The sequence below is a fragment of the Sparus aurata genome, chromosome 21, assembly GCF_900880675.1.
Source record: "Sparus aurata chromosome 21, fSpaAur1.1, whole genome shotgun sequence".
Classification (NCBI taxonomy): Eukaryota; Metazoa; Chordata; class Actinopteri; order Spariformes; family Sparidae; genus Sparus; species Sparus aurata.
In genome coordinates, this window is record NC_044207.1 from 13,760,024 (window position 1) to 13,787,331 (window position 27,308).

At 40.8% G+C, this 27,308-nt stretch overlaps 4 protein-coding genes across 4 annotated transcripts; 2 read left to right on the forward strand and 2 right to left on the reverse strand.

Moving 5' to 3' along the window:
* Positions 1-317: 317 nt before the first annotated feature.
* kcnj9 (potassium inwardly rectifying channel subfamily J member 9) lies at positions 318-15,855 on the reverse strand. Its single transcript, XM_030402950.1, has 8 exons — positions 15,246-15,855; positions 14,197-14,623; positions 12,632-12,845; positions 10,694-10,895; positions 8,038-8,230; positions 7,594-7,791; positions 5,038-5,168; positions 318-3,391 (listed from the first exon to the last, which is right to left on the reverse strand). Exons 2-8 carry the CDS (start codon positions 14,492-14,494, stop codon positions 3,125-3,127), a joined length of 1,503 nt encoding a protein of 500 aa, XP_030258810.1. The 5' UTR covers positions 14,495-14,623; positions 15,246-15,855; the 3' UTR covers positions 318-3,124.
* Positions 15,856-16,174: 319 nt separating this feature from the next.
* eif3f (eukaryotic translation initiation factor 3, subunit F) lies at positions 16,175-19,858 on the forward strand. The gene is made up of 8 exons (XM_030402966.1): positions 16,175-16,326; positions 16,768-16,838; positions 17,497-17,576; positions 17,659-17,796; positions 17,888-17,979; positions 18,650-18,786; positions 18,988-19,101; positions 19,512-19,858. Exons 1-8 carry the CDS (start codon positions 16,215-16,217, stop codon positions 19,587-19,589), a joined length of 822 nt encoding a protein of 273 aa, XP_030258826.1. The 5' UTR covers positions 16,175-16,214; the 3' UTR covers positions 19,590-19,858.
* An 836-nt stretch (positions 19,859-20,694) lies between these two features.
* Positions 20,695-21,602, reverse strand: LOC115572645 (MICOS complex subunit MIC26-like). Its single transcript, XM_030402973.1, is given in 2 exon segments — positions 20,695-21,554; positions 21,557-21,602. Coding segments are annotated over 2 exon segments (639 nt in total). The 5' UTR covers positions 21,588-21,602; the 3' UTR covers positions 20,695-20,946.
* Positions 21,603-21,658: 56 nt separating this feature from the next.
* On the forward strand, positions 21,659-25,627 carry dnaaf6 (dynein axonemal assembly factor 6). The gene is made up of 6 exons (XM_030402974.1): positions 21,659-23,222; positions 23,426-23,492; positions 23,593-23,698; positions 24,181-24,277; positions 24,957-25,042; positions 25,305-25,627. The coding sequence occupies exons 1-6, from the start codon at positions 23,124-23,126 to the stop codon at positions 25,432-25,434; spliced, it is 585 nt and encodes a 194-aa protein (XP_030258834.1). The 5' UTR covers positions 21,659-23,123; the 3' UTR covers positions 25,435-25,627.
* The last annotated feature ends 1,681 nt before the right edge of the window (positions 25,628-27,308 follow it).

Consider the following 27,308-nt stretch of genomic DNA (forward strand, 5'->3'; position numbering starts at 1 on the left):
CAAGCAAAGACGAATCAGCTTATCAAATATATCTTTGTTACTGTTTGTCCCCAGCCTTATATAAAATCTTTATTTCAAGTAGTTCAAATTGCCTCCATCAACTAAGATTAAAATCATGCTTATAATACATAAATATCAGCATAATAAGGTTATATAACACTAACAGGGACCATTTACTTTAATAAGGCCACATTTTGTTGCAAACCCTTTGTAGTTTTACTTAAGTAAAACTTTGAATTCAGGACCCTTATTAGTAATACATTATTTCACTACATAACATAAAAATCTAATCAGGTTTTATAGGACAAAACATTACATTTCATGAATGAGGTCTAATTTATTACAATGCAGTGTTCTAAGATACAGATCTTTTTTGAGAAAGGAAGAAAAATCATTTTAATCTGCTGGAGAGTAATCTGGTTATCAATAAGCTTTCTCTCTTAGTACCCACTTCCATTATGAGTCTGTAATAGTATGTTTGTACATTATATACATGTAGTATATAGCTTACTTTAATGTATGTTGCCCCTTCGAAGAATATCACAAAATTCTGAGACAGTTGGTCTGGAATATACTACAGTTTATTAATTCTAACAGATGTGTTATATTAAATATTAAAAACATCAAGTAAAAATGGCCACATGTATACGCAGCAGCAGAAGCAGGAGTTTGGGTCGAACTGAGCAGGACACTATTGTGCTTTTAATTTCTATTCGGTGGGGGACAAAAGATAGACAGTCCTTGTGCTACACACATCGTATGTGAAACGAAGCCACAGACACACTCGAATGTTAACCTCGCTCTATTGTAAAGGTCTTAGATAATTACCCTAGTCACCATAATGCAATGGTGCAGTGAGGAATATCAGCAAATTCTTATTAGTGTTGGAAGTTGAAACCTCCTGAAAATGTTCGTTTTTGCTGACCTCCAGTGGTTTGACTTCTCACCTTGCTGCAGTGATGCACAGGTGTACTCCAGCACCTGGTGACATCACTGTTGGGTTTGGTTACAGGTGCAACCAAGCACATTTCTGACCGTAGACAACAGTGATGCTTGATGAGGTCAGTGGTTAAACAGGCTTGAAACTTTTGATCAAAGAGGGCAGCAAAACACTGCTATTCAAGTTAGGTGGAGTTTTAAAGGTATAATTTGAAAGAAATGGCCAGAATTCAGAGGTAGCTGCAAAACTATAGGTGGCAGCATGACTGTTTACTGTTGCTTACTACACTGGACTTGCTACCCTTTGTATCTTTGGCTATAGTGATTAGCTGCTGTTAGCAGAAAGCTCAGTTAGGCCTGAAGCTAAGTGTCCCTATATATACTGTGCTGTATCCCCTATGACAGGGAATACAGCACTGAGGTGATTTACAGCAGCTATGACCAGGACTATGGCTCCAGGGACAAAAAGACACAGCAGGACCGGACAGGACAGGCATGAAGCGACGGAGGAGCGACAATAGTGGGACATCAGCAGCCAGCGAAAAACAGCGCGTAGAGCTGTAATATTTTCGCATGTTTTGAGGATGTATATCAACCAAACTAGAGGTGATTGTGGAAAGACAAACCAAGACTGTGAGTTTAATTTCATTTGTACCCAGTTTTGGATACAGTTTGGATGACGTGTGTTTCAAGATGAGTAATGACAGTGAAACATGTCGAAAAGAGAGAAACTTGTGGATGATTGTATCTTACTGTTTAGTAAGGGAAGTACAATAGGTGTAAAAATGTCACCTTTCTTGACATGTTATGAGTTAATATTGTTCTTTGACCTATTAGCAAACTTGCTGCTTTTACATCTCCCAGCTGAAACTACAGGAGCTATTGGACTATCACCTCTTGCAGTACAGAGCAGTATTAGAATAGAGGACCGGCCAGAGTTAGCTGGTTAGCATGCCAACTTCGACATTTTGACTATGTTGAATGTCGAGTTTCAATAATGTGTTTTCTGATGAGTTGAGGCAGCGTTCAAGCTCATCTAAGTTTGGTTAAAGAGACAAAATTGAATTCAAACACTGCATGGTTGTATTTTTCTTTTTAGTAAGGATAATAGGTGTAAAAATATCTCGTATCTTGACATTTATGAGTTGATTTTGTTCACTTAACAGACTAAGTAGTGAACTTCCCGCATTGCATCTCCCAGCTGAAACTATGGCAGCTATCAGACAGTCGCCTCTTGCGGTACAAAGTGGCATAACAAGACGGGACAGGCTGGGGCTAGCTCGTTAACATGCTAACTTCAGTGGAAACTTTGACGTAACATCAACATCAACTGTTGTTTCCTCACACTCACGCTGAGTGTTTAAAACAAAAATTCTGGCCATATCTTACAAATTGACCCTCTAACAAACATAAAACTACGTGTTTCCAGAAGTTAGGAAATCTTTTGCACTCGGGGCAGGAATCCAGCTTTGTCGTTCACTGCCCACTTTTCCCAGTATTTTGTGAGCAAAATAGATTTTTGAAGCATTTTTCTAGCACCAAATGAAGAGACAACTTGTTGCCAAATAAAGTTTCTTGCAGAGTACACAAATACACATATTGTCTGTGGGCTGGTGTGACATTCCCTCCCTCTTAACACCTGATTGATGTACAATAAAAATCTAAGAAAACTCCTTGCATCTAAAGAAATTTGAGGTGAGAATTTCAGTCTATACCTCAACGTCGTCTAGTGATACACATGTGCAGGTGAAAATAAAGCGTCTTTGCACATGTACCTATTTTAAATGTGAACAATATGCACAGACAACCACCTTTTGACCTTTTTACTCTTTATCTCTATCTGTTTAAAACTCTGCCTCAGTCCACAGGATTTACTATTGTTGACCGCACCTAAAGCATAGTATTGTCATTTAAATGTAGATATAGGCAAGGGTGATTGGAGCTAACACAACAAATCTTAAAGAGGTATCACACGTACAGTACACTGGTAACAAAGATCAACATAGAAACAAAAGACGGAAATATCAAGAAATAAATGCTTCCATATGGTAACATAAGATATGGCATATACTGTAGAGCTGAGCCTCATGAAACTACTCATTTGCATTGAAAGAAAAAAAGATCCGGAAACATTACATGTGGGGTGGTGGTGATATACTGAAGGTCTTTGTAAACATTCTCTGTTCTAGGCCTCTGATTCGGATTGGTCGGTGGCGACGCTGCCATTCAGCTCGCCCAGTCCCGTTTGCTCCTGGATGTCCGTCATCTCTCCGACGATGAAGGTCGGCTCCCCTCCTTTGCCGTTGGCCGATCCGCTGTCTGGCTGCTTGGATGCTTGGTTGGTTAGTGTGGGTTCTTCATCCAGCCTGCTGGAGATGGACCAGTAGAGGTGAGCGTCAAGTCTGGCTGCAGCCAATGAGAGCTCTCGTGCTGAGCAGGAGGGCGTGGCCACCTTGGGGGAGAGGAAACATGGTGGATTAATACTTTTAAGGTAAAGAAGTAGTTCTACATTTTGGGAAATGCATGTCATTGCTGTGTTGTTGAAAGTAAGATGATAAATGAAACATATCTTTACATCAAATAAACAGCTGCGGTTGGTTAGCTTAGCTCAGCTTGAAGACTGGAAACAGCTAGCCTGGCTCTGTATAAAGGTAACACAATCTGCCAACAAGCACCTCTTAATATTAACATGTTGTATCTCTTTTGTTTTAATCCATACAAATGTAAAGTAAAAATTAAAAAATGACAATTACAAGAGCATGGGCTTTCTGAAGTCTCCATTTAGTGCTTAAGAACAGACATAACTAATTGGAATTGTAATTAGCTTACTAACAGAATGATCAGAGGGCCTAAATGAGGATGTACCTTAAACTAGTCAGCTTTAGAGGTGTTGCTCAGTGGATTTTGTTACCTTTGTACAGAGCCAGGCTAGCTGTTTGCCTCTGATCCTTGTCTTTACACATAGCTATGCTGGACGCAGCTTCATTTATAAAAGACACCTATGAGAATGTCATCAATCTTTTTACCTACTTATTCCTTAAAATTATGTAATTAACTGTTATAATTACACCTTTTTTCCTCCAACTGCATTCACCTTTACTAAAACTATCGGTGCTTCTATGGAGATTGTTAGGCTAACTTTGGAGAACAAATTGTTAAAATCACAGACAGAAGTGAAAATGGATCATAAATAGTACTGTTTGTGCTCTGCATCGTTTCGTATGTATCCTCCTTTTGAGTTGTGTGCAATTATAAATAAGCTCATCTAGTATTAGGCATATGATATAAAAGCTTTGGTGAGAGGCACTGGTCCATGCTGTGTGCTTGTCTCTACCAAAATAACCACGAAATGAATGCTCAAGTTAGACTTCCTGCGTTTCCCAGCATGCCTTTCAACAAACCCAAGAGAACAAGTGTGAGAATTCTGTTAGTTATACATGTAGGTGGAGACAGGAATAGGGATAACAGCAAGAGTTTTCCTCACTGAAACACTTGTAGATATATTTTTGTCTACTGTCGGTGAAAGAACTGGTATGATGAATTCTTAAATTGATAAAAAGGAAATCGACACCAAAATTTGACTTTTATGATCATGTTTTGAAATCTTGAAGTGACCAAACTCCATGGTGACAACTGCTGATATCTATTGGCATTCATTCTCACGTCAACCAGTCATAGGTATTTGCATTGATGATATCTGTATTGACAGGCCACTTCCCCGCTAATTAACTTCGCCAAAACAAGCTCATCGACCTCCATGCTGCCCTCCCGTTCCCTGTTTATCAGCATTTCTGTGATGTAGAACATGACACATCAGAAAAAAAAAACAGAAAGGCAAACTAGTCTACTGTATAGGAAATGAGTCAATCACCCATTTTTTGTGATCAAAAAGTCTGCCTGTACACATTTTGGGTGCAAAATGGTACTAGACAAAGATTGTAGGTTCATTCCCAGCACAGATTGCCAGTTGCTGGTATATTAACAGCAAACAGGTGTTTTTGGAAGGAGTTTTTCAGCAGTCGTTAACTGCTGTCCGGTTTATTCACAGATCAAACCCACCTATTTTGCCCTGTGTTAATCACCCCTGCTTTGAATTACCTCAAATGTGTGATGAAAGGCTCCATAGTCAATGTCAAAGAAGCCCTCTGCCAGTGACATCATCGGGCTAAATCGGTGACCCCACAACACCTCCTCCCCTAGATAGGAGCTCCTTGCCTGGCACGTCATCCCTGCACACACAACAATACAGTACAAAGTTAATTATGCCTCACAATAACAAACAGGATTGTATGTGCAACATCATAATTGGTAAGCTTTCTGCGTATGAATATTCTATGCAGCTGACTTATGAATGTGAGCCTCGTCCATGTAACTCGCCACAGCACTCTGAAAGAGGGAATTGATATTCAGAGTAGGCAGAGAGGCCACCTTTACCTCACGGAGACGCATCATGAATAGCACTGATGCACTGAATTCCTGCCAAACAGTGAGGAACAGTTGAGATTATTATCCTCAGAATGAATTTGACATAAGGCGGTATGATATTTCCAAATCCTCCCAGAGAAAAGGTAACTGGCTACTCGTCCCTGCCAGGCTCTGTTTATATTTGTTTGGATTTGGTAGTTTTTAGACAGTAAGACAGGTCAATGCAGACAACATGGAATAAAATAAATATACCTTAGGTGTTCAACTCTGCTTCTTAATATTTCATATCTGAGGGGAGCCACAAGCAAAGATAATGTGTTGCGCAGCTGGTGTGAATGCTTTTCCCGATCAATATGCTGTAAAACCAGACCTCCTTAGGTTTTGATCGATTTGGTTGAAAACCTCTTGAGTCGGGGGCGTTTGGAGCTTTAGAAAGGAAAACTCAAACTGTGTTTCAATCCCAATCAAGAGCAAAGTTGGAACTCTGTATAATATGACACATTTGCAGTTTAGGCATTTAGCTAATGATTTATAAACGTATGACTATCATCGAGTTAGTCCATAAGGCGCCAGTGCCTTGCTTAAGGGCAGATGAGTGTTCACTGACACACTGGCTATTGTGGAGATGGATACTGTTGGAAATGGTCTCCATGTCTATGATTAACACGCTGCCTCTTTAGTCAACAGATGAGTGATAAGAACATCAAGTATAAGAACACAAAAACATCAGTTCACTCCAGTGATGACTCTCCAGTTTTGTTCCCTGTTACATAACACATTCACTTATATACTCATATCTAAAAATATATGTATATTTTGCCCATAATCACAACGACATAAAAGCTTCCCGAAAGATTGAAAGAGATGGAGCGCTCTCAAACAAACAACAGACATCCTGGAAGGGGAATTTCATTTTCTAATGGACAGAATTGGACAGGGTTAGCTTTCTGTAAAACAGTGATGGTATTACTGTAATGTCATATAGTTGTATGCATCTACAAGATTAATTCCCTGATGCTGGATTCTTGTTGTTGCAGCCAAAAATGAGTTTACAACATAGAGGCCATTAGAACTTTACAGTCAAATTAAATTGCAAAGTATTATTTCCCCACACAATACAATGCTGTTCAGTTGTTACATTTTATAACATTTTTATCATGTGAAGTCACAAAATGGCCTTCAAATAATAATATACAACCCCTTAAGTGATAGAATGTTGCTAATGGTATTATTTATATGGCCTGTGCCTTAATAAATGTAAAATGTCATTACCATCAGCTCAATATTGCAATAATATGTGGAGTTACCCTTTAAGTCTGGTAGTTTTGTGCAGTAGATGGATTAAATGATCACAAAATATGACTGAGCAGGAATTGCATTAGGTTGAAGTTATTGAAAAAAGGTGCTGCTAAAATTTGAAATGCAGTGAATGGTCTCTCAGTAGTAATAAAATAAATAGATAGATCATTAAAGTAATTCTATCTATCTATCTATTTTATTACTACTGAGAGACCATTCACTGCATTTCAAATTTTAGCAGCACCTTTTTTCAATAACTTCAACCTAATGCAATTCCTGCTCAGTCATATTTTGTGATCATTTAATCCATCTACTGCACAAAACTACCAGACTTAAAGGGTAACTCCACATGTGAAAAATGTAGTGTAAAGCCTTTCATGGCTCCAGAGGAAGCTGCACGTGATCTGAAGAATTGACTCCAGTGAAGTCACTCAGTGGCTAAGTTGCATTGTGGGTAACGTAGGCACTAGGTTTTGAAAAAGAAGAATACGTGGAGTAAAAATAGCCTTCTGTTGTATCGATTTAATAATTTGTTTTCAAACAAACAGTGAATTCCTTTTTAAACTTGGTGCCTACAATACCCACAATTCAATTTAACCACTGAGTGACATCACTGGATTAGATGCAGCTTCCTCTGTCGTCGCAAAAGGCTTTATACTTCTGTTTTCACATATGCAGTAGTGCTCCCTAAGAGCTGTAAAGACACCTTCTTGTATAAAATGGGTGGAGTTACCATTTAACTGAATAACTTTAGGGATAATTTGCCTGTATACTGAACTTCTGATAAAAGTTCTCATGATTTTTGCGTTTATATAATACATTTCGTTAAATAATACTAATAATACTAATAATTATTTTCAAAGGACAGAGTGAAACTGTTGTTTGCACCTACAATACTTTAGACTTTGCTGGAGTTAACCCATTTCTCACCGGTTGCCTCCACCATTCCTTCCAGGATGACAACGATCTCAAAGTCCTCCTTCTCCAGCTGAGCCTGTGACATGTCCCAGAAGGGCGAATGTGCGTCAATCTCGTGGGAGATCACCAACGGCGAAACCAGGAAGAGGCGATCATCACCTGTCTCAAAGCCCACGCTGATGTCTGTCTGGTCCAGCGGGATGAACTCACCTGACGGAGAGAATAAAGTGGAGAGTGAGGTGAGGCGTTCTTTCTCTATATGGGAGGCTCTATATGGGAGTTCTTATAATTTGGTAATTGTAGTAGAGGTGCTGTAGCCATCATAGTAGAAACAGTAGTAATTGTACAAGTTGTAGAAGTAGAAGTGGGTGTTGTAGTCATAGTAGTCACATTCGTAATGGTAGTGAGTAAAAATGTACCAGTACTGTCAGTTATTTTCTTATCTGGTTGTCTCACCCTCCTGAGTCTGTTTTGACTTGATGAGCTTGGCCCTCATGTTGGCCCCTACAATATGGGAGCTCCGCAGGTCGCCCACCCTGAACATCAGACAGAGCTTGTCGTCCCTCAGAGAGATGACGGCGTGTTTGGAGAACACCAGCGTCTCTGCCCGTTTATTGGGCTGTGAGATCTTCACAAACATACAGCCAACCTGGACAGCAAGGAAAGAGAGCAGTTTTGAAGGTTAAAGGGGAGGTGAAACAGGCTGCCTGAGACTCAAAGACAAACAAAGCCCTTGCCAGAGGATCAAACATAGCAGAGGATTATCAAAAATTAAAGTGCTTCTCATGGTTTTCAAACACCAGGCGCGTCATTAGACCTGGGCATTCGGGGCTTTTGCCCCGGATGTTTTGGGAATAGCCCTGGATTTCTGTGCCTTTTATAATATAACCGCCTAATGATGAAAATAGCCCCCGAGGTTTTTATGTGGTTGCATATCGAACTGCCAGCAGCCACAAACGCAACACTGTCACCAGCACAAATTGCGCAGAAGCTGACCTGACTTTGCTCATGGCATAGAGTCAGAATAATTTGTTGCAAATTAGTATCTGTTAAATGATGATTTTTTTTCTCTTAATACCCTACAAAGCCTACTGTAGGCAATGCAGCAAAGAAATGATAATAAAGAATGTTCTACATGCTCTAATAGCCTATGCACACAGCACAGGTCTTATTACAGGCTATAATATAAATTTATTTGTGATCAAAATATGACGATGAGGACCCCAATGATTGGCCTTCCTTTCCTTCTCAAACTACGTTGAAATTGCATCATTAACAGTCCAATTTTAAACATTTCCTGGGGGAGAAGATCTGCGGGCAGTGATGCCGGTAACCTGTTACTCTAATCTGACCACTTTTTTCAGTAACGAGTAATCAAACGCGTTAATATTTTCAAACCAGTTCAAGTCACTGTGCGTTACTATTATTTTTGTCATTTTCTTTAGTAAAATTATATATTGTTGCTTTCTACTTGCGTCTCGGGGAGTGGTGTCACATCTGCGACAAGTCATGTTTTCAGCATGAGGAAAACTCACGTGTAACACCACGCAGCGACACAAACACAAACAATAAAAGGAGGAGAGAGATGCGTGTTTTCTAGCTGGAAATACACACATTATTTTGAGTGTCAGCTAAAGATGAGAATATTAAGGTTCATTGTACACTCTGTGCTCGCGACAAAGTACTATCAAGCTTCAAAAACACAACGTCAAACGGTGTTGTCGTTAAAAACAAGTCATCCTTAAAGTAGCGAAGTTACTTTTTGAAGGAGTAATCAGTAATCAGATTACTTTTTCAAGGTAACTGAGGCAACACTGTCCGGGGGGCTAAAGCCCCGGATGTTTTGCACTCCTAGCAACGCCCCTGATCAACACAGAATTTACGGCTGCAAGAATTAACTGTGAGTGCTGAATACAAACAAAGCATTTTTTCTGTAGAGCTTCCTTTCCCAGTTTAAAGTCTTTACAAACAGATTTGACACTATGATTAACCTCAGACTCAGTCATTTTTTAATATGCATACATTTCCATCAGTTGCTAATGTGGCACGTGTCCAGCTCCCGAACATGCATAAACATGATTCTGGCTGGACGTCAGTGTTTGGAAATGTCTTCATCAAAAGAGTGCTTACCTCATGGGAAAAATCGAGCTTCATCAGCACTTTTAAAGTAAATATTCTCTTCCAGGAGTCAAACTATCTGCAGCGTATTAGTGTCATTTCCTCGGCACAGTAGTCAGAGTCAAACAGTATTTACATGTACTTTAATATTTGTTTTTCTTCAGCCTTTCAGAAATGTGAGGTTTTGCCAAATGGAGTTAGATCATATGAAGATTTTCACTAGGATTTTAATTTCAGAATCCCAAAGCCTTTTAAAGCATTTTATTAGCTCTTAATTCTTATTTAACGTGACCTCCTGATGGGCTTTAGTAGGTTTTGACAATTGCTGTGTTTAAGACCCGGGTCTGCGAACATAACTATAACAAGAGTTTTTAAATACTTAAATGTAGAAATGTCTGCACGCGTTACCATATTCTGATCTGTCCTGTCATTTTAGATTTCAAATCAATATACTTAAACATTTTATCTATACATTTCTCTATAAATTAAATTCCTCTAAATCCATGTTAAGTCTAGTAGACTGAATATATTGTGTAAGATGCAAGAGGGAAAATAACATTTCACTTTCTTGCACCCTCAGTACAGAAAATGTCTTTCCTGCTTGACCTCAGTTTCAACTTTCAAAGACAGAAAAAACCTTATCAGCAAGTTAATACCAATGTTAGCTTTTCCAACAGGCGATCATCAATGTAAGCTTCTTAAACAGGCCAACAATTGAGCTTCTCCAACTGTTACCATTTAAGAAGTCTTTCAATCATTTTATTTTGAATTTCTAGATTGCTAGCTAAGGAAATTATTTAGTTACGACAGTTCTAAAATATCGGTAGGAAATGTTCTGTAATACCAGAAATCTTAAATGTCACCCTGAACTAAGAAGGTAGGGTTTCAGCCTAAAGAAGTTTCTGTAATAAATCTGATCATTTTGCTATAAGCAACTTTGTAATGATGTTTTCTCATTTCTATTTCTCAGTCATGCCCTGGCTCTGGTGCTCACCATGAAGGCGTTGACCATAGAGCCCAGTATAGCTTGTAGCAGCAGCAGCATGGTGCCCACTGGACACTGGTCTGTGATGACGCGGTGGCCATAGCCAATGGTGGTTTCTGTCTCGATGGAGAAGAGGAAGGCCGAGATGAAGCCATTGACATTGTTGACGCACGGCGTCCAGTTCTCATCCTCCAGATGGTCCAGATCACCCCTTGGGAAGTAAAGAAAGGAGAAGGTGTGAGAAAGGGAAGGGGGGAGGGTGACAAAGTGGGTGTCAAGAGGGAAATAATAGACGGGGAGTGAGAAGATTTATATTTACAGACTGGAGGTGCAGAAATATATGTAAGATGACTCATCTCTCACCGTATACATACCATCTCCTTCAGCTAATTCTTATAATGAAAAAGAAGTAATCCTATATCTCATATTAACCACGATGATCAACGGTCATGCTGTCACTTTTTCTCGATGCTGCAAAAACATTCGTTTTTCTATCATATGTCATTGTATGAAGCGCCTTCACTTTATCTGCTGGTTTCTCAGTTTAGTGCCACTAAAAGTTGGCAGATTTCCATTCAAACTACTTACTACACAGGCTAATGTCCCTGATTAACACTGCTTCGGCCAGAGAGGGAGAGCTAATTAATGAAAGTGGTGTTAAGTAATTTATATAATCTATGACTTTTATTGACCTGTGTTGGTGACCAAGGAATTGCGGCACCACCGACAGCTCTCTGGCACAGCTTAAGGTGGCCTGTAATTGATATAAAGAGGTCACGATTTTACAAGACGAATACGTTAGCTAATTAGAGCTCCGATCCAGCAGACACATCTTGTGAGGAGGTAACACATCATGATGAAATTGGCTGTAATATTAATACTGCTTTGTCATCTGCTTTTTTGGCATAAGATTTTTTTTTTGCATTCGTTGCAGAAATGTCTTGCAATGCTGGACACTCGATCACAGCATCAGCCTCCATCTTTGAGTAGATCAAAAGTTAGCATTGCCTTGTGATGTTTTAATTGGAGGAGAAGTTCAACATTTTGGAGATATGACTTTTCTTTCTTGACAAAGGTTCCATGGGAAGATTAGGACCACTCTCTTCTCTGTCCAGCAGACTTGTAAATGGAGCCAAGAAATGGTTAGCTTAGCTTCACACAGATACTGGAAACAGATGGAAGATTGTCCTAAGCTGAGTAAAAAAGAAAAATCTGCCAACAATCATCTGTAAAGTTCATTAATTAACACTTTAAATCTTAAAAGTTACACGTCATTTTCAAAGCTAAGATTACCATCTCCTGTAGCTTCATATGTACTATACAGACACAAGCGTAGAATAAAAATTCACTTATTATCTAATAAGTAAATTACCCAAAATGTCAAACTTCTCCTTTAAAGGTATACTATGCAGGATGTAGGGCTGGGCCGATAGACAGTACCATCGTCCATCACCAATTGCTGGCAATCATCAAAAGTAGTGTGATGCCCTTGGAGTTGTAAAGTCAGAGTTTTGGGTGTTTGTGACATGTGGAAGGGAAAAAGAAACCCAGTGTGGGGTTGTACTGTGTGTGAGACACTAATGGTGTGCTGGTGTCCTAATGAGCAAATCTGAGGTGACACACTACCTCAAATTTATGCTGTGGTTTCTCATATATTTGTATGTTTATCCTTTCATGATATTGTGTGTTTTGTATGATCCCAAATGTAAAACTCCCTAAAAGACTCCCTCAAATTGAGATAAATGTAGTGGGCGCCCCATCCCAGGATTTTCCTTACAAATAAAACAAAACACATATATCTTATTGTTATTTTGGCCTATAGGACTTTTGATCTTGTTCTTTATCATTTGGATCTAGCAACAGTCATGTTCAAGCAGACTCCTCTCTGGCTCATGACTGAACAGATCTAAATGAAACCCGTCCTACGGCCTTGCTCAACAATCTTACCGACAGTAGGCTATGAGGTACCAGATGGCCCCGAAGAAGAGCCATGTGACAGCGTAGGCCATGACGAAGACGAACAGCGAGCAGCGCCAGTTGAGGTCCACCAGCGTGGTGAAGATGTCGGTCAGGTAGCGGTATGTCTCCTGCATGTTGCCGTGCTGCACGTTGCAGCGACCATTCTTCTCCACATAGCGCTGTCTCTTACGCCGAGACTTGCCTGGTGGAGAGGCGAGAGGAAGGGAGAAGCGACAGGTTACAGCACAGTGTAACGTTAGAAATATAGAGTAGGTAGTGCTGGAAGATTGAAGGAATGGGAAAGTGGAAGTTTTGGTGTTTTCTAAAGTTGAAACAAGGTTAAAGAGGAGTCTTCATAGGTGCCTAAATTGCATAACACTGAATTGCAGAAAACCCTTTCAAAACCTCTTAGAAGACTTTGAAGATAGATGCAATGCTGTCTTTTAAAATTTCAGAAATAGGTTTAGTTATTTGAAGACATAAGTCTGACTGCCGTCAGAGGATTCGAGTTGAATGATGGCACACTGAGACACTGGAGGATGAGCAGAGAAGGGTGCCAGGGGACGAAAGTACTTGGATGCAGTGTGGCTCAGACGGAAAAACCAGGCTGTTGAAGAAGGGACAACAGAAATGAAAACAGACAGGTGAGGAGACGAGAGGAAGATGAAGTGCGACATGACAACATCATCAAACATTCAGCGGAGGAAAGCTACAACATTGGACATAAGTCTCTGTACAACCCTAAAGGCATCCGATGACGTTTTTTCATGTAGAGATCCTTTTTAATGTGGGTGCACCCCGCCAGAACTGAGACGGTGACACATGCAGGAGGAAAAACTGCTCCACTACTACGAATCAGCTTTCTGTCACTTAGATCGACAAAAACAACAGGCATCAATCAGTGTGCATCCCATGGTTTAAAGGAACCATCAAACCCCAATTGTCAGTCCCTTTACCTTTTCAATGACATCTTTGTTACTATTTTCCTGCAAATTGATGCCTCTTGAATTAAAGTCCTCGCTCTTTGAGAAAGTTACACTAACTGGACATCTGCCGTTTATGTTTTATCCTCGTAAGCTCCACTGTGGCCTTATCGAAAATTGTCCTGTTCTGGGCTTCTGGCAGGAAAGCTCACACAAAATCAATGAACGTCCAGTTCTTTCAGCAACAGTGTTTTGGGGGTTTTTTTAGGGTTGATTTTTCCTTTCACAGAGATGTACAGTGAAGAAGAAACAAACTGGAGCAAACAAGCGGCAGAGCTGCAGAGGAAGCCTAATGAAAAAAGAGGTGCAAGACTGTGAAAATCACTGAAGGATGAAGCACTGCAGCACAGTCTCAATTAGAGGTTCAGAACTATTGCAAGAGTGATGGAGAGGAGAAGGAGGAAAAAAACTGATCCAGACTAAAGCATCAGTCAACAGCTCCCAATCTCTAGAGGAGCTGGTAATGAAGTTCTTTCAGTCAGTCAGTTATCTCAACTCTTTAATGACGTGAAAACAAAGTGGATAAAACATTCATTCCATCATTCAGCGGGCCATCATAGAGTCACTCACCCCAGCCGAATCGTCCCCTCTTCTCCTCCGGCCCCTGGATCTTCTTCCTGGTCTGATTGGCGTTGGCCTCCCGCTCCGCCAGCTTGGCCTGGAATGACCTCCTGACCTTGGCCAAGGGTGGAGGGGACGGTGCCGTCTCCGTGGTGACGACGTGGCCCAGCTCCTCCGATAGGTTGAAGACTCCGGTGGAGGCGGTGGCCTCGGTGGCCACCTCCACCTCCTCCCCTTCCCCCTTGTCTTCCACAGGGAGCGTGAGGGTGTCCGGGCGAGAGGGGAAGACCGAGTTCTCCAGCGCCATGGCCTGTGTGTTGTGTGTGTGCGTGTGTGTGTGTGTGTGTAAGGTGTATTAGCGTGTTATTGATATCCTCCCTATGGCAGACTCTGTCCAGTGGCTATTGATTGGACCATTTGTTTGCTTGACTGAAGCCTGGAACATAGAAGAACACAATGATGTGTCACAGTAATTCACTGACAGATGATGAGCAAAGAGAGGACCTCAGGAGTTTATCTCTTCAGAGACTTAGCACGCTTTCGCTTCTTTCCTACACTAACAACAAGGCCTGTGGGAATCTGTTTGGAATAAGACACGTGAGATCTCCTTCTTTAGAAATAAGAGCCACTTTGACTGTGCTCCTCCTGCCTCTGTGGTAGGTGTGTGTGTGTTGTGTAAGTGCACTCACAGCTGTGTTAAACGTGTCGGATTCGCTCCAGGCCTGCAGTAATTTCTTACATAAGTTATATACATGCGAAACTGCGTTAAAATATGTATGTGGACAGTGAGACACCGACGTGCACGGTAAAATGGAGTCCTAGCCCCTCTGTAGCCGCAGACACTCGGGCAGCTGGCGGACGGACGCAAGAGGAGAGCGATGGTAACACTCAAGATGACGCACTACGCCTGATGGATGGATGAGAAACAGGCTCTATTAACGGGGCTCTGTTAGCCAGCCAAAGGGCTCCACAAACCGAAAAAGGGGCTAATTAGCTTGTGGATTCGTGTCAGAGAGCTGAGGAACGAGCAAACAAACAAATAAATGTATACATCTTACCTGCTCAGCGAAGCAACTTGTAGATGTGTGAGAGAGCTGGGACGAGCAGATGTTTTATCATAAGACCGACGAGAATCTGGTCCAAGAACGAACCGCGGTTGGCAGCCTCGGTTCAATGACACCCATTTCTTGTGTTTACCAGCGACGCAGCATCGGTCCACTCAGGGTCGCTTTCTCCAGGAAAAAAAAAAACCCAAAACAAAAGACCACCTCGATCCGACCTCACTAATCACAGAACATTAAAAAAACACCACACTCCGTCCGCTGGATCATCAAGCGTTTAAAAAAAAAAAATGAAAGTAATAATTACGGATTATCGCGGGCTTGTAGGACATGTGTCGGGCAGTGGTCAGGCGAAATGGTGGCAACAGGATAACCCGGCAGCACGGAGAGCTCCATCATCTGTGCTTCTGATGGAGTCGGTCAGGTGTGGAGCCACTGAGCGGCGGAGGATGCTGTCATCAGTCCCAGCCCCAGTCGACCCTGCCCGCCTCACACACTTGTCATTTCCACAACAGCGGGGACGGCAGGGCTCTGGATCCTCTGCGCTTACTGCCACACACTCAGCATCTGCTCACAGCTCAGACAAGACGAGGAAATGCCAAGGCCTTTTTGTGACGCAATCATAATGTAATTACAGAGATATGTCGTGTGTCGTGATTTTTTAATAAAGCTTATTCGGATTTAACTTTGAATATAGAGTGTCATTTTTAGACAGATCCATTCTTTTTTTGTCTTCTCTACAAGGGAATTATTCAACTCATGAGACTTTTTTTATAAAGAACCTTTTGTCAAAAAACTCTTTTTTCATATTAGATACAGTCATGATTATTATTCATCATCAAAGGTATCAGTGAATTGATTATAATCATAATTAGCGTCATATTCATTAACCGCTGTTCGGCCGCCGGCCTCTAGGTGGCGGTATATGTGTTCACTGGAGCCGGTCATCAATCCTCCTTTTCCAAGATGTCGGTGTACGGGCCAGTGGTGAAAATTCACCCCGTAGTTCTCGCTTCTATCTGCGACTCTTACGAGCGGAGAAATGAGGGAGCGAGTCGTGTGATCGGGACCCTGTTGGGTAAGAGAGAAATCTGACATATTTGTCTTGTTTTGGGTGGGCCGCCTTTTTATTAAAACAGGTGATGCTAGTTAGCTAGCTAGCTAGCTAGCTAATTGTAGCTCACCTGCTAACGCATGCTGGTAGCTAGCTGACCTGCCTCTGGGTAGTGTTAACCGCTGTTAGCAAGCCAAAACAGCGAGCAGCATCACTTGTAACAGCTGGTAACACAGATGGAAACCTATTTGCCAAGTCATCTAGCATTTTCTGTCAATTATGGTTACTGATAGGACATGTGTCAATCAGAACTTAACGTTGTTGTTAGTGTTTATGTCAGCCGGTCTTAATCGTTCGTCATCGTTTTAGCCTCAGGAGTCATTACCCTCTTGTTAGCTGGCTAACAACGCGAAGGCGGCTAGCAGAACAATAATAATGCCCGATCTATTCATTTGTTTCTTTCAGGTACTATTGACAAACACTCTATTGAGGTGACCAACTGTTTCTCTGTTCCCCACAATGAGTCTGAAGATGAGGTTTGTTTTTAAAATCATGTATTCACAGAATGATGTGTTTTCAGTTAATGATTGGCATTCATTGATGAAATATTGGACATCTCCAGATAATATACATTACTCAAAATTAGTTAGTGATATTGGGTTATTTTAGTGTTTCACTTTGTTTATTCTGTGACTCGTGCAACAATGCAACACATTCGGCTTTAAATGTATATCTTTGCACTTACATATATGCACCCATTTGAGCAGTGTATATATCAATTCTCAAAAAGTTACATTCGTATACTATACTATTACTGTAGCTAAGTCACAATGGTCACACACACTTAAAAAGAGGTTGATAAAACAGAAATGCAAAACATAAACCATATATGTTTTGACTCAGAGAAACTTCCTGAATATTGACATACTAGGTATGGCAAGGTGGTTCATAGGAAGTACTTAGGAAATTTTGCAGGACTATTACCTGCAGAATGTAATGTCTCCTCTATGATAGTGAAGTTTACCATTGGACACTTAGTAAAGCCCTCATAACAACTGTTTAATTCACAGAAGTCTCTTTCACAACTGAAATGTAAATCTGTGATACAATTTTGTAAGGGAGTTATAGCTATTGTATGCATGTAAAGAAAAGAGGATATTGGTTACATACAAAATGTATCCTCTTTGCCAACAGGTTGCTGTGGACATGGAGTTCGCTAAGAACATGTACGAGCTCCACAAGAGGGTGTCACCTACTGAGGTCATCATCGGATGGTGCGTCAGTTGATCACACTCAGAATATTGAGATTGAGTTGGACAAAAGTATTTCTTACCACACTGACCTCTGTCCTCACAGGTATGCCACAGGCTTTGACATCACAGAACACTCAGTGCTCATTCATGAGTACTATAGCCGTGAGGCCACCAACCCCATTCACCTGACCATGGACACAGCACTGCAAAGTGGCAAGATGAACATCCGCGCCTACGTCAGGTTGGCTGAGCTCACTGGCATATACTTTGTGTTGATGTGATCAGATACAGAGGGAGAGTGTTTCTGAATGTTCTTGTCTTCTTCTACACAGTGCTCAGATGGGTGTGCCAGGAAAGACAGTTGGTGTGATGTTCACCCCCCTGACTGTCAAGTATATCTACTATGACACCGAGAGGATAGGCGGTAAGAATACAAAGAATTTCTGAAAAGAAGTATTTTGTCTAAACACCTGTGATTGTAAAATTGTGTTTTTACCAGTCAATGGCAGTATCTAAAACTCAACTTAGACACTTCCTATAACATATATTTTCAAGCTTTTATACAACCCATGTACCAGAAAAGTTGTGATGCTGTATGAAATGTTATTTAAAAAACTGAATAACATCATGTGCAAACAAACTGTCTACTGACAGCAGTTTTTATGAAGTGTTCCCAAGCCAAGTTGTAAGATCTTTTTTACAATCTCGTTTCACACCATCCTTGTCTGTGAAGACTGAGCCTTTCGATGATGCTTCTTTCATACCCAATCATGATACTATCACCTGTTAACATAGAAACTGTCTCTTGTTGCCCCTGTCACAACTTACTTAAACATGTTGCTGATATCAAACTCAAACAAGAATATATTAACAAAAGTCAATGAAGCTGATGGATAAAACAACATTTAATATATTGTCCTTCTACCTTTTCACTTGAGCATATGTCAAAAAGAGTTAGCAAATTATCTGATTCTTTGTACGTTTGACAAATCGTCCCAATTTTTTTATAACTCATGGCTGTAAATGTTTCAGTCTTAGTATTTGGCCCTCAGTTGCTGTACTGCACTCTTAACTCTTCCATCTGCTCATTACAGTGGACCTTCTACAGAGGACACGTGTACTTCCGAGTCGCACCAAGGGGCTCACATCTGATCTGTCCCAGGTGGCTGGCTCTGCAGCCAGGGTGCAGGACATGCTGACTACCGTGCTTGCGTACATTGAGGATGTGCTGGTGAGTATTTTTAAGGCCAGGTGGCTCGATGGTTTGGCTCAAATCCGATGTGATTAGTTGAATGACAGAGAAGTGTTTTGCTGGTTATATTCCTGCTTTTCCACTTTGCATCAATGGGTTGTGTCTCTTGAGGTCATTTGTGAAGTAATCAAGTTTAATGTGATGGAGGCTATAGAGGTAATGCTGTTCGATCCGTTTCAGTCTGGGAAAGTGGCAGCAGATAACAGCGTGGGCCGCTTCCTGATGGACCTGGTCAACAAGGTTCCCACCATCTCAGCCGAGGACTTCGAGAACATGCTCAATTCCAACATCAATGTGAGTGCCGTTATTTTCTCATTAGAAAGAACTTAATTTTGTAATGACTGTCGGCTGATGTTTGTTTTTCTCTTAGTTGGATTTATTGCATCTCCTCCAGGTTTCCATTCATTATTTACTCGCTGCAGTCAGGCTTGTTGTTAGCACATTGGCACACTGCGATTGATTACAGGAAGCTTTTAATTAGACTTTGCTTCCTATTCTTAGTGCTCTCTTGGCTCCTCTTGTCTGATACTTCACTTGGCACTTATCCAGTATAGACAGCCATCTTGGGGAACATGGGAGCAGTTTCTGTCTGACCTTGTAGTCCTCGATTCTTGTTTACTCGCAACACTGTTTTAAGGAGCAAAAGAGTGTTTCTCACTATGAATAAGATTATAATAACAAATTGCTCTGTTTTGTTGTTGCAGGACCTGTTGATGGTGACCTACCTGTCTAACCTCACCCAAGCACAGATTGCTCTGAATGAGAAGCTGGTGCTGCTCTGAGGGGATTTCTTCAAAGTGATTCATATTTAAATTTTGTATATTTTTTTTTTTGGCTGACATGAATAAAGATGTTAAACAGTCATACAGTGTTCACCGCTGGCTTCCAGACATTGACCTTGTAATTACTAGTAACACAGTCTGTTTCTCTTGGTGAAGTCTGGCTTTTGAATACAAGTTCCTAAGCCACAGTTCACGATTACTGCTGTAAACTTCTGGCAGTGCTGTTTTAATGAAGTTTGACGGATTAAAATGCTGGTTTTAGGGCTGAATCTGATTATTAATCCCACTATTGATTACTTAGCCAACAAGTGTCTTAACTAAATTGTTAATTATGGTCTAAAGAACATCAGACAAGTGTCTGCAACAACTGCCTTCCCTTATTTAAGCAAAAAAAATGTAATTTGCTGGAACAAGATGGTTGACTGAGTGTCACTCTCAGATTGTCAAATACTGACACATTGTTTAGGCGTTGATGATCTGGAGATGTAACTAAACAATCATCTGTCTTTATCCAAGAAATTACATTTTGTTGTTAGTTTTTTTTTGCTTGTTTTCTCTGATGAACTGATCAAAACCTAAAATTATATAATGAAACCTAGTATCAGACAAATTCTCCGTTAAGAAGCTTAACAAAAGCCAAAAGTAGTTTTTTCTTTGGTTTGATAAACAGTTCTTTCAGGTTTAGTTTGTTTATATTGATCTTAAAATAGAACTGTGGGGGCAGACATAATAAGATGAGAAGGATCTTGATTGACTGACTTTTCTTTAAAGACTTAACTTAAAACAAACTGACATTAAAGGACAACACAATTTCACACAGTTTCACTCTGTTCATATGTGGCGGACCCTGCCACCTTTCTAGATTCAATAGGTGTTCAGGGAACCTTATTTGCCTCTAAGAACAGCTTGTTTATTCAGCTATGGAAACAATAAGTATGTCTGAGTTTGTATTGTTACCTCATTATTGTAAATAATCAAATCCTGAGTTTGATTTTTCTCCGAAAACCACACAGTGCCCCTTTAATTTCCATGACATGTTTTACAGGACTGATGGCAGAGTTAAGGCAGTAACAACTTTCAATATAAAAGCAACAAACAACTTCAGTTTAAATGTAAGACAATTGATTCTTTTATTAATTCTCTACATAAATATACATTCAAATCATAAGCGGAGGTAAATCAGTCAAGTTGCATATCTCTTGTGCCTGAGATGCGTTTAAAGCTTAGTGCAAATAGTGGGCATGAGAGAGTCACACACATCAGCCTGTCTAGGAAGCACATGTCGATCTACAGTATCAGGAAATGCTGCTTTCTTGTAGCCGAGCTGTCGCAAAAGCGCACACACACACACACACCCTCAGGGTTTGCTGTCTGAGCCGGTGCCTTGCTCAGGTTTGCTCCCAGACTTCAGCATCTTCTCCAGGGCAGCGTAGCCCTGCACGGCCCGGTCGTAGACGGAGTCTCCGGTTGACTTTGCGATGGCCGCAGCACGCTCCGGGTAGTAGAGGGAGGTGCTGATGGCCACCAGGCCCGCCGGGTAGATCAGCCTCTTAATCCGGGACCCTCTTGCAAGAAAGAGCCCCAGGATACCGGTGAAGCCGATGACTCCTGCCCGGGGATAGAAGTCCTTCGGTGGGTCCTTGAAGTAGGCGTAGGTGTCGTTCCCGAACCGGACGGCTCTCTGAACTTTGGGTTGAATTTTGCTGTAGGTGCCCTGACACCAGTCCGTGTACGGCTTTATGGACTTCCTGAGGGTGGCGACACTTTCCTCCAGCTGACCCGCTTCAGGCCCCACACACCGGGACTTCTGCTGAGGAGCGGAGTACAGAGACAGCTCGTCCAGCCGTAACGGGGCGGTGGTCTCTTTGTCCCCGTCTCCACCTGCAGCAAAGACGGTGATCGGCGTCAAACTCAGCGCTCCCGGCATGGCACTACCTGTCACCTTCAACATGATCCCTGCGGGGCCATGCATGTACTACGGTGTCCGAGGAGGGACATCGCTGCTACTCGAAGCGGTAATCGCGCCGCCTCTCAGTTGACTTTTGACCAACGTTTTGTGTAACGCTTCAAAACACAAACATACATTTATAGTTTTGTGTTATAGGTTATATAAGTGATTAAGTGTTAAATTCATCTCATTGTGAGGCTTTACTTCACCCGTTTAATTTCTTCATTTGTTTACAAGATTTTATTAAATATCGAACATGACTTCTATAATATATTATGCCTCCCGTATTAAACTGCATATTCAATTGCCTTCCCCCCAACCAACCTCATTATTAACTTCTACTGATAATGCACCAGTAATAATATGATTGTATATAATAATACAAAATGTTGCCCTTTTCAAATAATACTATGTGCTTTTAGATTTTAGATCTAAGACCTCTACTTAAATTGCGTATTGTTTAAATTTATTTAAAAATGGAATGCAACACTTTATTGTACAGGTCCTCACCCTTAAGTTTATAAAATGAAGTTTAAAAATGTCATGGAAAGCAGGTAGTGATAGCTGAGCAACACAGTTATTGGCCTACATTCAATTACAAAATACTATAACACCAATTTCTTCCAGGGAAATACAGAAAGAAAAGACAAACAAGACACATGAAATTACTCATTTGAAATGAACTATACATGCAGTATTATTGTTTAACAAATATGCAGTTTATCTTGATTAAGACCTTGTTTTCTCATCTCCCATGCCTTCTCTGGGTAAGTGGCTTGTCTAAATATTTCATATACAACAGATGTTCAATTTATTTGAAATTATGCCCAAATTACAACTTCAGCTCCCTTAAAAGTGTCTGTTATTAGCAATTTATGGTGGCTGAGGAACTATATAAATGACAGACATTTAATAAAAACTGTTCCAAAGTTGGACTGATCTGCGGAAAACTTAAGTTTACTGACCTGCAGATGTTGGAAATGACGCTGCATCAATTCACGATTCATTTGGGGCCTACTGAAGAGTTAGGCAGAAACATAATGGACATTTATGGTGATGATTAGGGGCAAAATCAAATAGGGTATGTTACTTGGTAATTACCACATATTTACCATGAAATCTACAGACCTGTCAAACAGTATGTAGCAACTGTTTGTCGAGTAATTTATCACTAAATACTTAATCCTCTATCACCGGATGTTCAGTTATTCTATTTTCCAGGTGCTTTAACAACCAGGTTATTTCCGGGCTTGTGCCTATATTCTAGTCTCCTTTAATATCATCGCTTTTGTCCTTAGAGTAGCGACCATGTTCTGAGACAGTCTCACTCTCCAGCTTCCATTCAACAATTTCATTCACGTACTCTAAAGGTTCGTTTTCGTCCGTGACGTCACTGGTTCCCATGGCAGCCCGGGCGTCTCCACGGAAACGGAAAGCGTCAACAGTTTGATTAGCATTAGCCACATCCACACATTCAGGCTAACGCTAGTTTTTATTGACTCTTTTTTTTTGTCGCCGTCTCGAGGGTGAGGGTGTCTAGTGGTCGGGTTTTAGCATTTGAAACAAGTGAATGTGAATTTCTCTGAATGGAGTGTCTCGGAGTGCAGAGTTTACAGGCTCTGTCTGAGTTGTTGTCAACCCCGCAGCAGGAGGAAGAGGAAGAAGAGGAGGATGACGAGAGTAAGGTAAGATGTTGTGCAGTCAGAGGCGGACTCATCCCCATTTAGTAAGCCCAGAATTTAAAGGTGCACTATGTAGTTCTGGGGAAGAAATTTAAATCCAGGGAGAAACATATTCATTGACTGATTTTCATGACTGATTTTCCTCTTATTTAAACCGAGGCCTAAACTCTCTGCCGATATACAATAACATCTGTTAATCTCATCAGAATGCGAAAGCTTGTGCCCGGCTTGGTCCTGGACACATTGGCCCCCCACGCAAAGAAGATAAAGAGGGTAATGCCTTGTATTTCTTGAACGTAACTCCAGTAACTCAGGTGGCCTGATCAGGTATAAATGGTATTTTAATGTCTATGTGTGTTTTGCTTTTATTTAGTGCCATCTGCCTATGTGAAGAAGACGAGCAAAGATATCTGGAGCGAGGAAGAGGTAGCAGAGGGCTCACAGTATGATGATCTTTCCGACGCGCGGCCACAGCCTGAGTAAGACCGCAGGGGAGACAGAACCACACTCCAAAGTGTTCACTGATGTATAAATGGGTAGAACACTTTGAAGAAACATCTCCTCTTTAGTACTTTTTCACCACTCTAAACTGAGCTAAAAAAAAAAAAAAATGCCATCCTCTCATCTTGAGCTTTGATTGAGCTTTAAAACCCCCAAAACCCAAAAGCCACACATTCTCATGAAAGAGTTTAACTCACATCTTTCTAACCATGAACCCTTGTGCTGTAAAATGTTTATACAAGTATGATGGAGGGCGAGACTGCCTGCAGAAAAGTATTTATCACAGTTAGATACCACATTTTCTGCTCTCAATTGACACTCACTTACACCTGCTTCTTTCCCTTCATTGTTATTCTGTATTGATTTTGTCTAATGTAGTGTCAAATGATTATAAATAGATAAATACTGCATTGATTGTTGTGTATCCCTGTACAAGTGTGTGTCTAACCTTTGCGTTCAGGTATGAAATAATCCTGAAGCAGAGTGTGGGGACTGAGGATCTGTTCCTGGGCTTGAGCCGAAAGGACCCATCCTCTATGTGCTGTGAAGCCATGCTGGTAAACTGGGACGAGATGTTTATGCTTCAGTAAATGTACATTTTTGGTAATCAGAAAAATATAATGTGTAAACGTGTGATCAGAGACAGCAAGAGGCAGGCAATCAGGCTGGTTTCAGTGGCTAAACCTGGTTGATTACTGGGACCGACATTCAGCAGTTTGGTGAAAATCTTTATGCGTGTTTTTTGTGTTTGATTGCCGATAAAATAAGTCAGTGTGGCAGAACATCAACAACAACATCGAATTGCTCAAGTAAAGTACTTCAGAATTGTACTTAGGTAAAAAGATATTAATTATTACTGCAAATGTGTATCAAATATCGGTTGTCATTCTCCTTGATTACTGATCATCAGTATCGACATTGACCCTGAAAAAAAACGCATCAGTCGATCCCTAAACTAGATCATAGCAAACTCAGAAAAGCTAATAAACCCTTTACAAATATTTAAGGACAGTACAACAGTGTTATGAAGCATAACATTTGGCTGTGAGGCAGCACAGAGAAGGCAACGTACAGCTGTTTAGAAAGGCGATGTATATTAACAATCGTGGGAAAATGACGTAACTTGGACAACACAACCCAAGTGGAACATTTATGTCTTTTTCCAAAATCAAAGAGAAGATTAAGATAGTCACAGTGTGCAGTATTAAAGATGGTGACTTTTTCCTCCTCTTTTAGGTGAAAATCAAACTACCAGAAACGAAAGCCACGGACGTGTCCCTGGATGTAAAAGAAACCTTCCTTGATCTACGGACACCAAAACAGTAAGGGATGCTTTGAAACTGTTCTCTTTCATTTTCAAATCCCCTCAAGACTGGGCAGAAGCGGCAGCTGCAGCCGTTCACAACCAAAGCTCCCATTTCCAGACGTTTCCTTTTAATCAGAGGTTCACATCATCTGATCTGATCTGATCTAAGCTTTGATTGCCGTTTCACACCGCTGTTAACATCCTGCTCTCTCATATGCACACGCTCTCCCCCTTGTGCTCTCGCCGTCTCTTTGACCTGTCTTCTCTCCTCTCCTCAGTAAACTGGGTCTTCATCTCCCACATCCGATCCACAGCCGCGGGGGGAAGGCTCAGTTCTTCAGTGAGAGGGAGGAACTGGAGGTGACTCTACTGATGAAGCGCCCCATGGATTTTATCAACATGCAATAAGAACAAATGACAACAGCTGACAAGAGACAAAAATGAGATAAGAGAGAGGCACAGGGAGATGAAATTATCAGCATATGCGTACGTTTTCTGTAATTTACTCTGTTCTGCGTGTTTATTTCACACTATTTTGACACACTTACTGAGTCTGTCCAGTGTCAAAATATGCTTTTCCAATAAATGATTTGTCTTACTATGTGTTTGCTTTATTCCCTGATAACCACACATGGTACCCTAGGTAATCTTTGCCCATAATTTAAGGCTGATATCTTTATTATGGATGGTACACTCATACACATTATAACTACTGCAAAGTGATATTTTGAATGCTGGATATTTGAGAGGATAATTAAACATTAAAGTATTGTTTCACATTGTTTCACGTCTGTAATTACAGACTCAGTGTACAGATAAAAGCCATGATGTTCATAATAATCATAATAATAATAAGTACAGGAAAAAGAATCAGACAAATACGCATAGAGTTGAATAAGAAATAGATACAAAAAAAAACCGAAGTGACTGGAAAGTGATTGTTCAGGTAGTGCTTGAGTCAAACATTCTGATGGCTGTGGGGATGAATGATCTTACACAGTGATTGTAAGAGTCTGCTGCTGAAAGAGCTGATCAAGTTTTCCACATTCTGGTGCAGGGGGTGAGAGGTGTTGAATGACGTCAGCTCGGCCAACATCCTCCTCTTCACCCACCACCTCTATGGAATCCAGCAGGCAGTCCAGGACAGAGCTGGGCCTCCCAACCACTTTGAAAAGGAAAAAACACAAGCAACCCTCAACAAAAACTGGACCCCTTGCTACTAGCTAATTGCAAACATAAAAGCAGAAAGCAAATTAACTACTATTTAGTTTGATTTATATTTTTCTTTGCCAGAAGAGATCTTTCTCTTTTTTAAAAAACGTTTGTGTCACTTAAAAGCACAATTGTCACATGTTGTTTGAACTTCTGTGCACCCCAGACTCCTTTGAAGATGAAGGAGTTAGTAATAAGTGTAAATGTTGCTCCATGCATTATGTTGGTGAAGATTCTTGGTCGTCCAGGTCATGGTAATTCTGTGCTACGTCGTATAGGCAACTGGACTTGCTTCAGTTTCACCTCTCATCCAAGAGACAGTTCCCTGAAGAACTGATGAGAGGTGAAACATCTTTAAGAACCTGACATGACTCCAGGTGCCTACGATATAGCACTTAGAAACTGATCATTATCGTTGGCTGAACTTTGAACAGCAGCTTTGCACAAAAGAGAGGGCTGTGGATTCTGTTATCCAACTCTTGAATTATAGTCACACCAGGAAGAGATTGTTTCAGGGCAGCACAAATTAAATTGAATTCCAAGAATACTTTACTTTGCTTCCAAAATGAGCAGTTTGAGGTAAACTGGTTTGCTAAATAGAATTAAATCACTCACACACATAAAACAAAAGCTACAGATTGAAAGAAAAGGAGAGAGAAACAAGAGTTCATGCCACTGACAAATCAATTGTTGACCAATACATTTTTGGTACAATTAATGTGGCCAATGGCTCTTTCAATATACACATGGGCATGTAGGTCTTTTGCATTTACATAAAGGAAAGTCTCACCCAAAAATGATATTCAGCTATTCTCTAATCACCCGCATGCCGATGGGGTGAAGTTTCACAGTAAAGCAGCGTTACAGCACTCAAGTAGATAAGAACTTGTTTTAAGACGTTTCAATTATATTTTAGGTGAACTGTTCCTTTAAGATGGACTTAAAATAGTTTGAACCTAATGTGTATTGCTTTGTTTTAAGGGTAGCGTAGATTCTCCACCCTTTAATTGTTTTGGGCCAACAGCTTCTTAAAGTTTGAGGAAGTATAAAACATCCTCGTTTCTAACTGC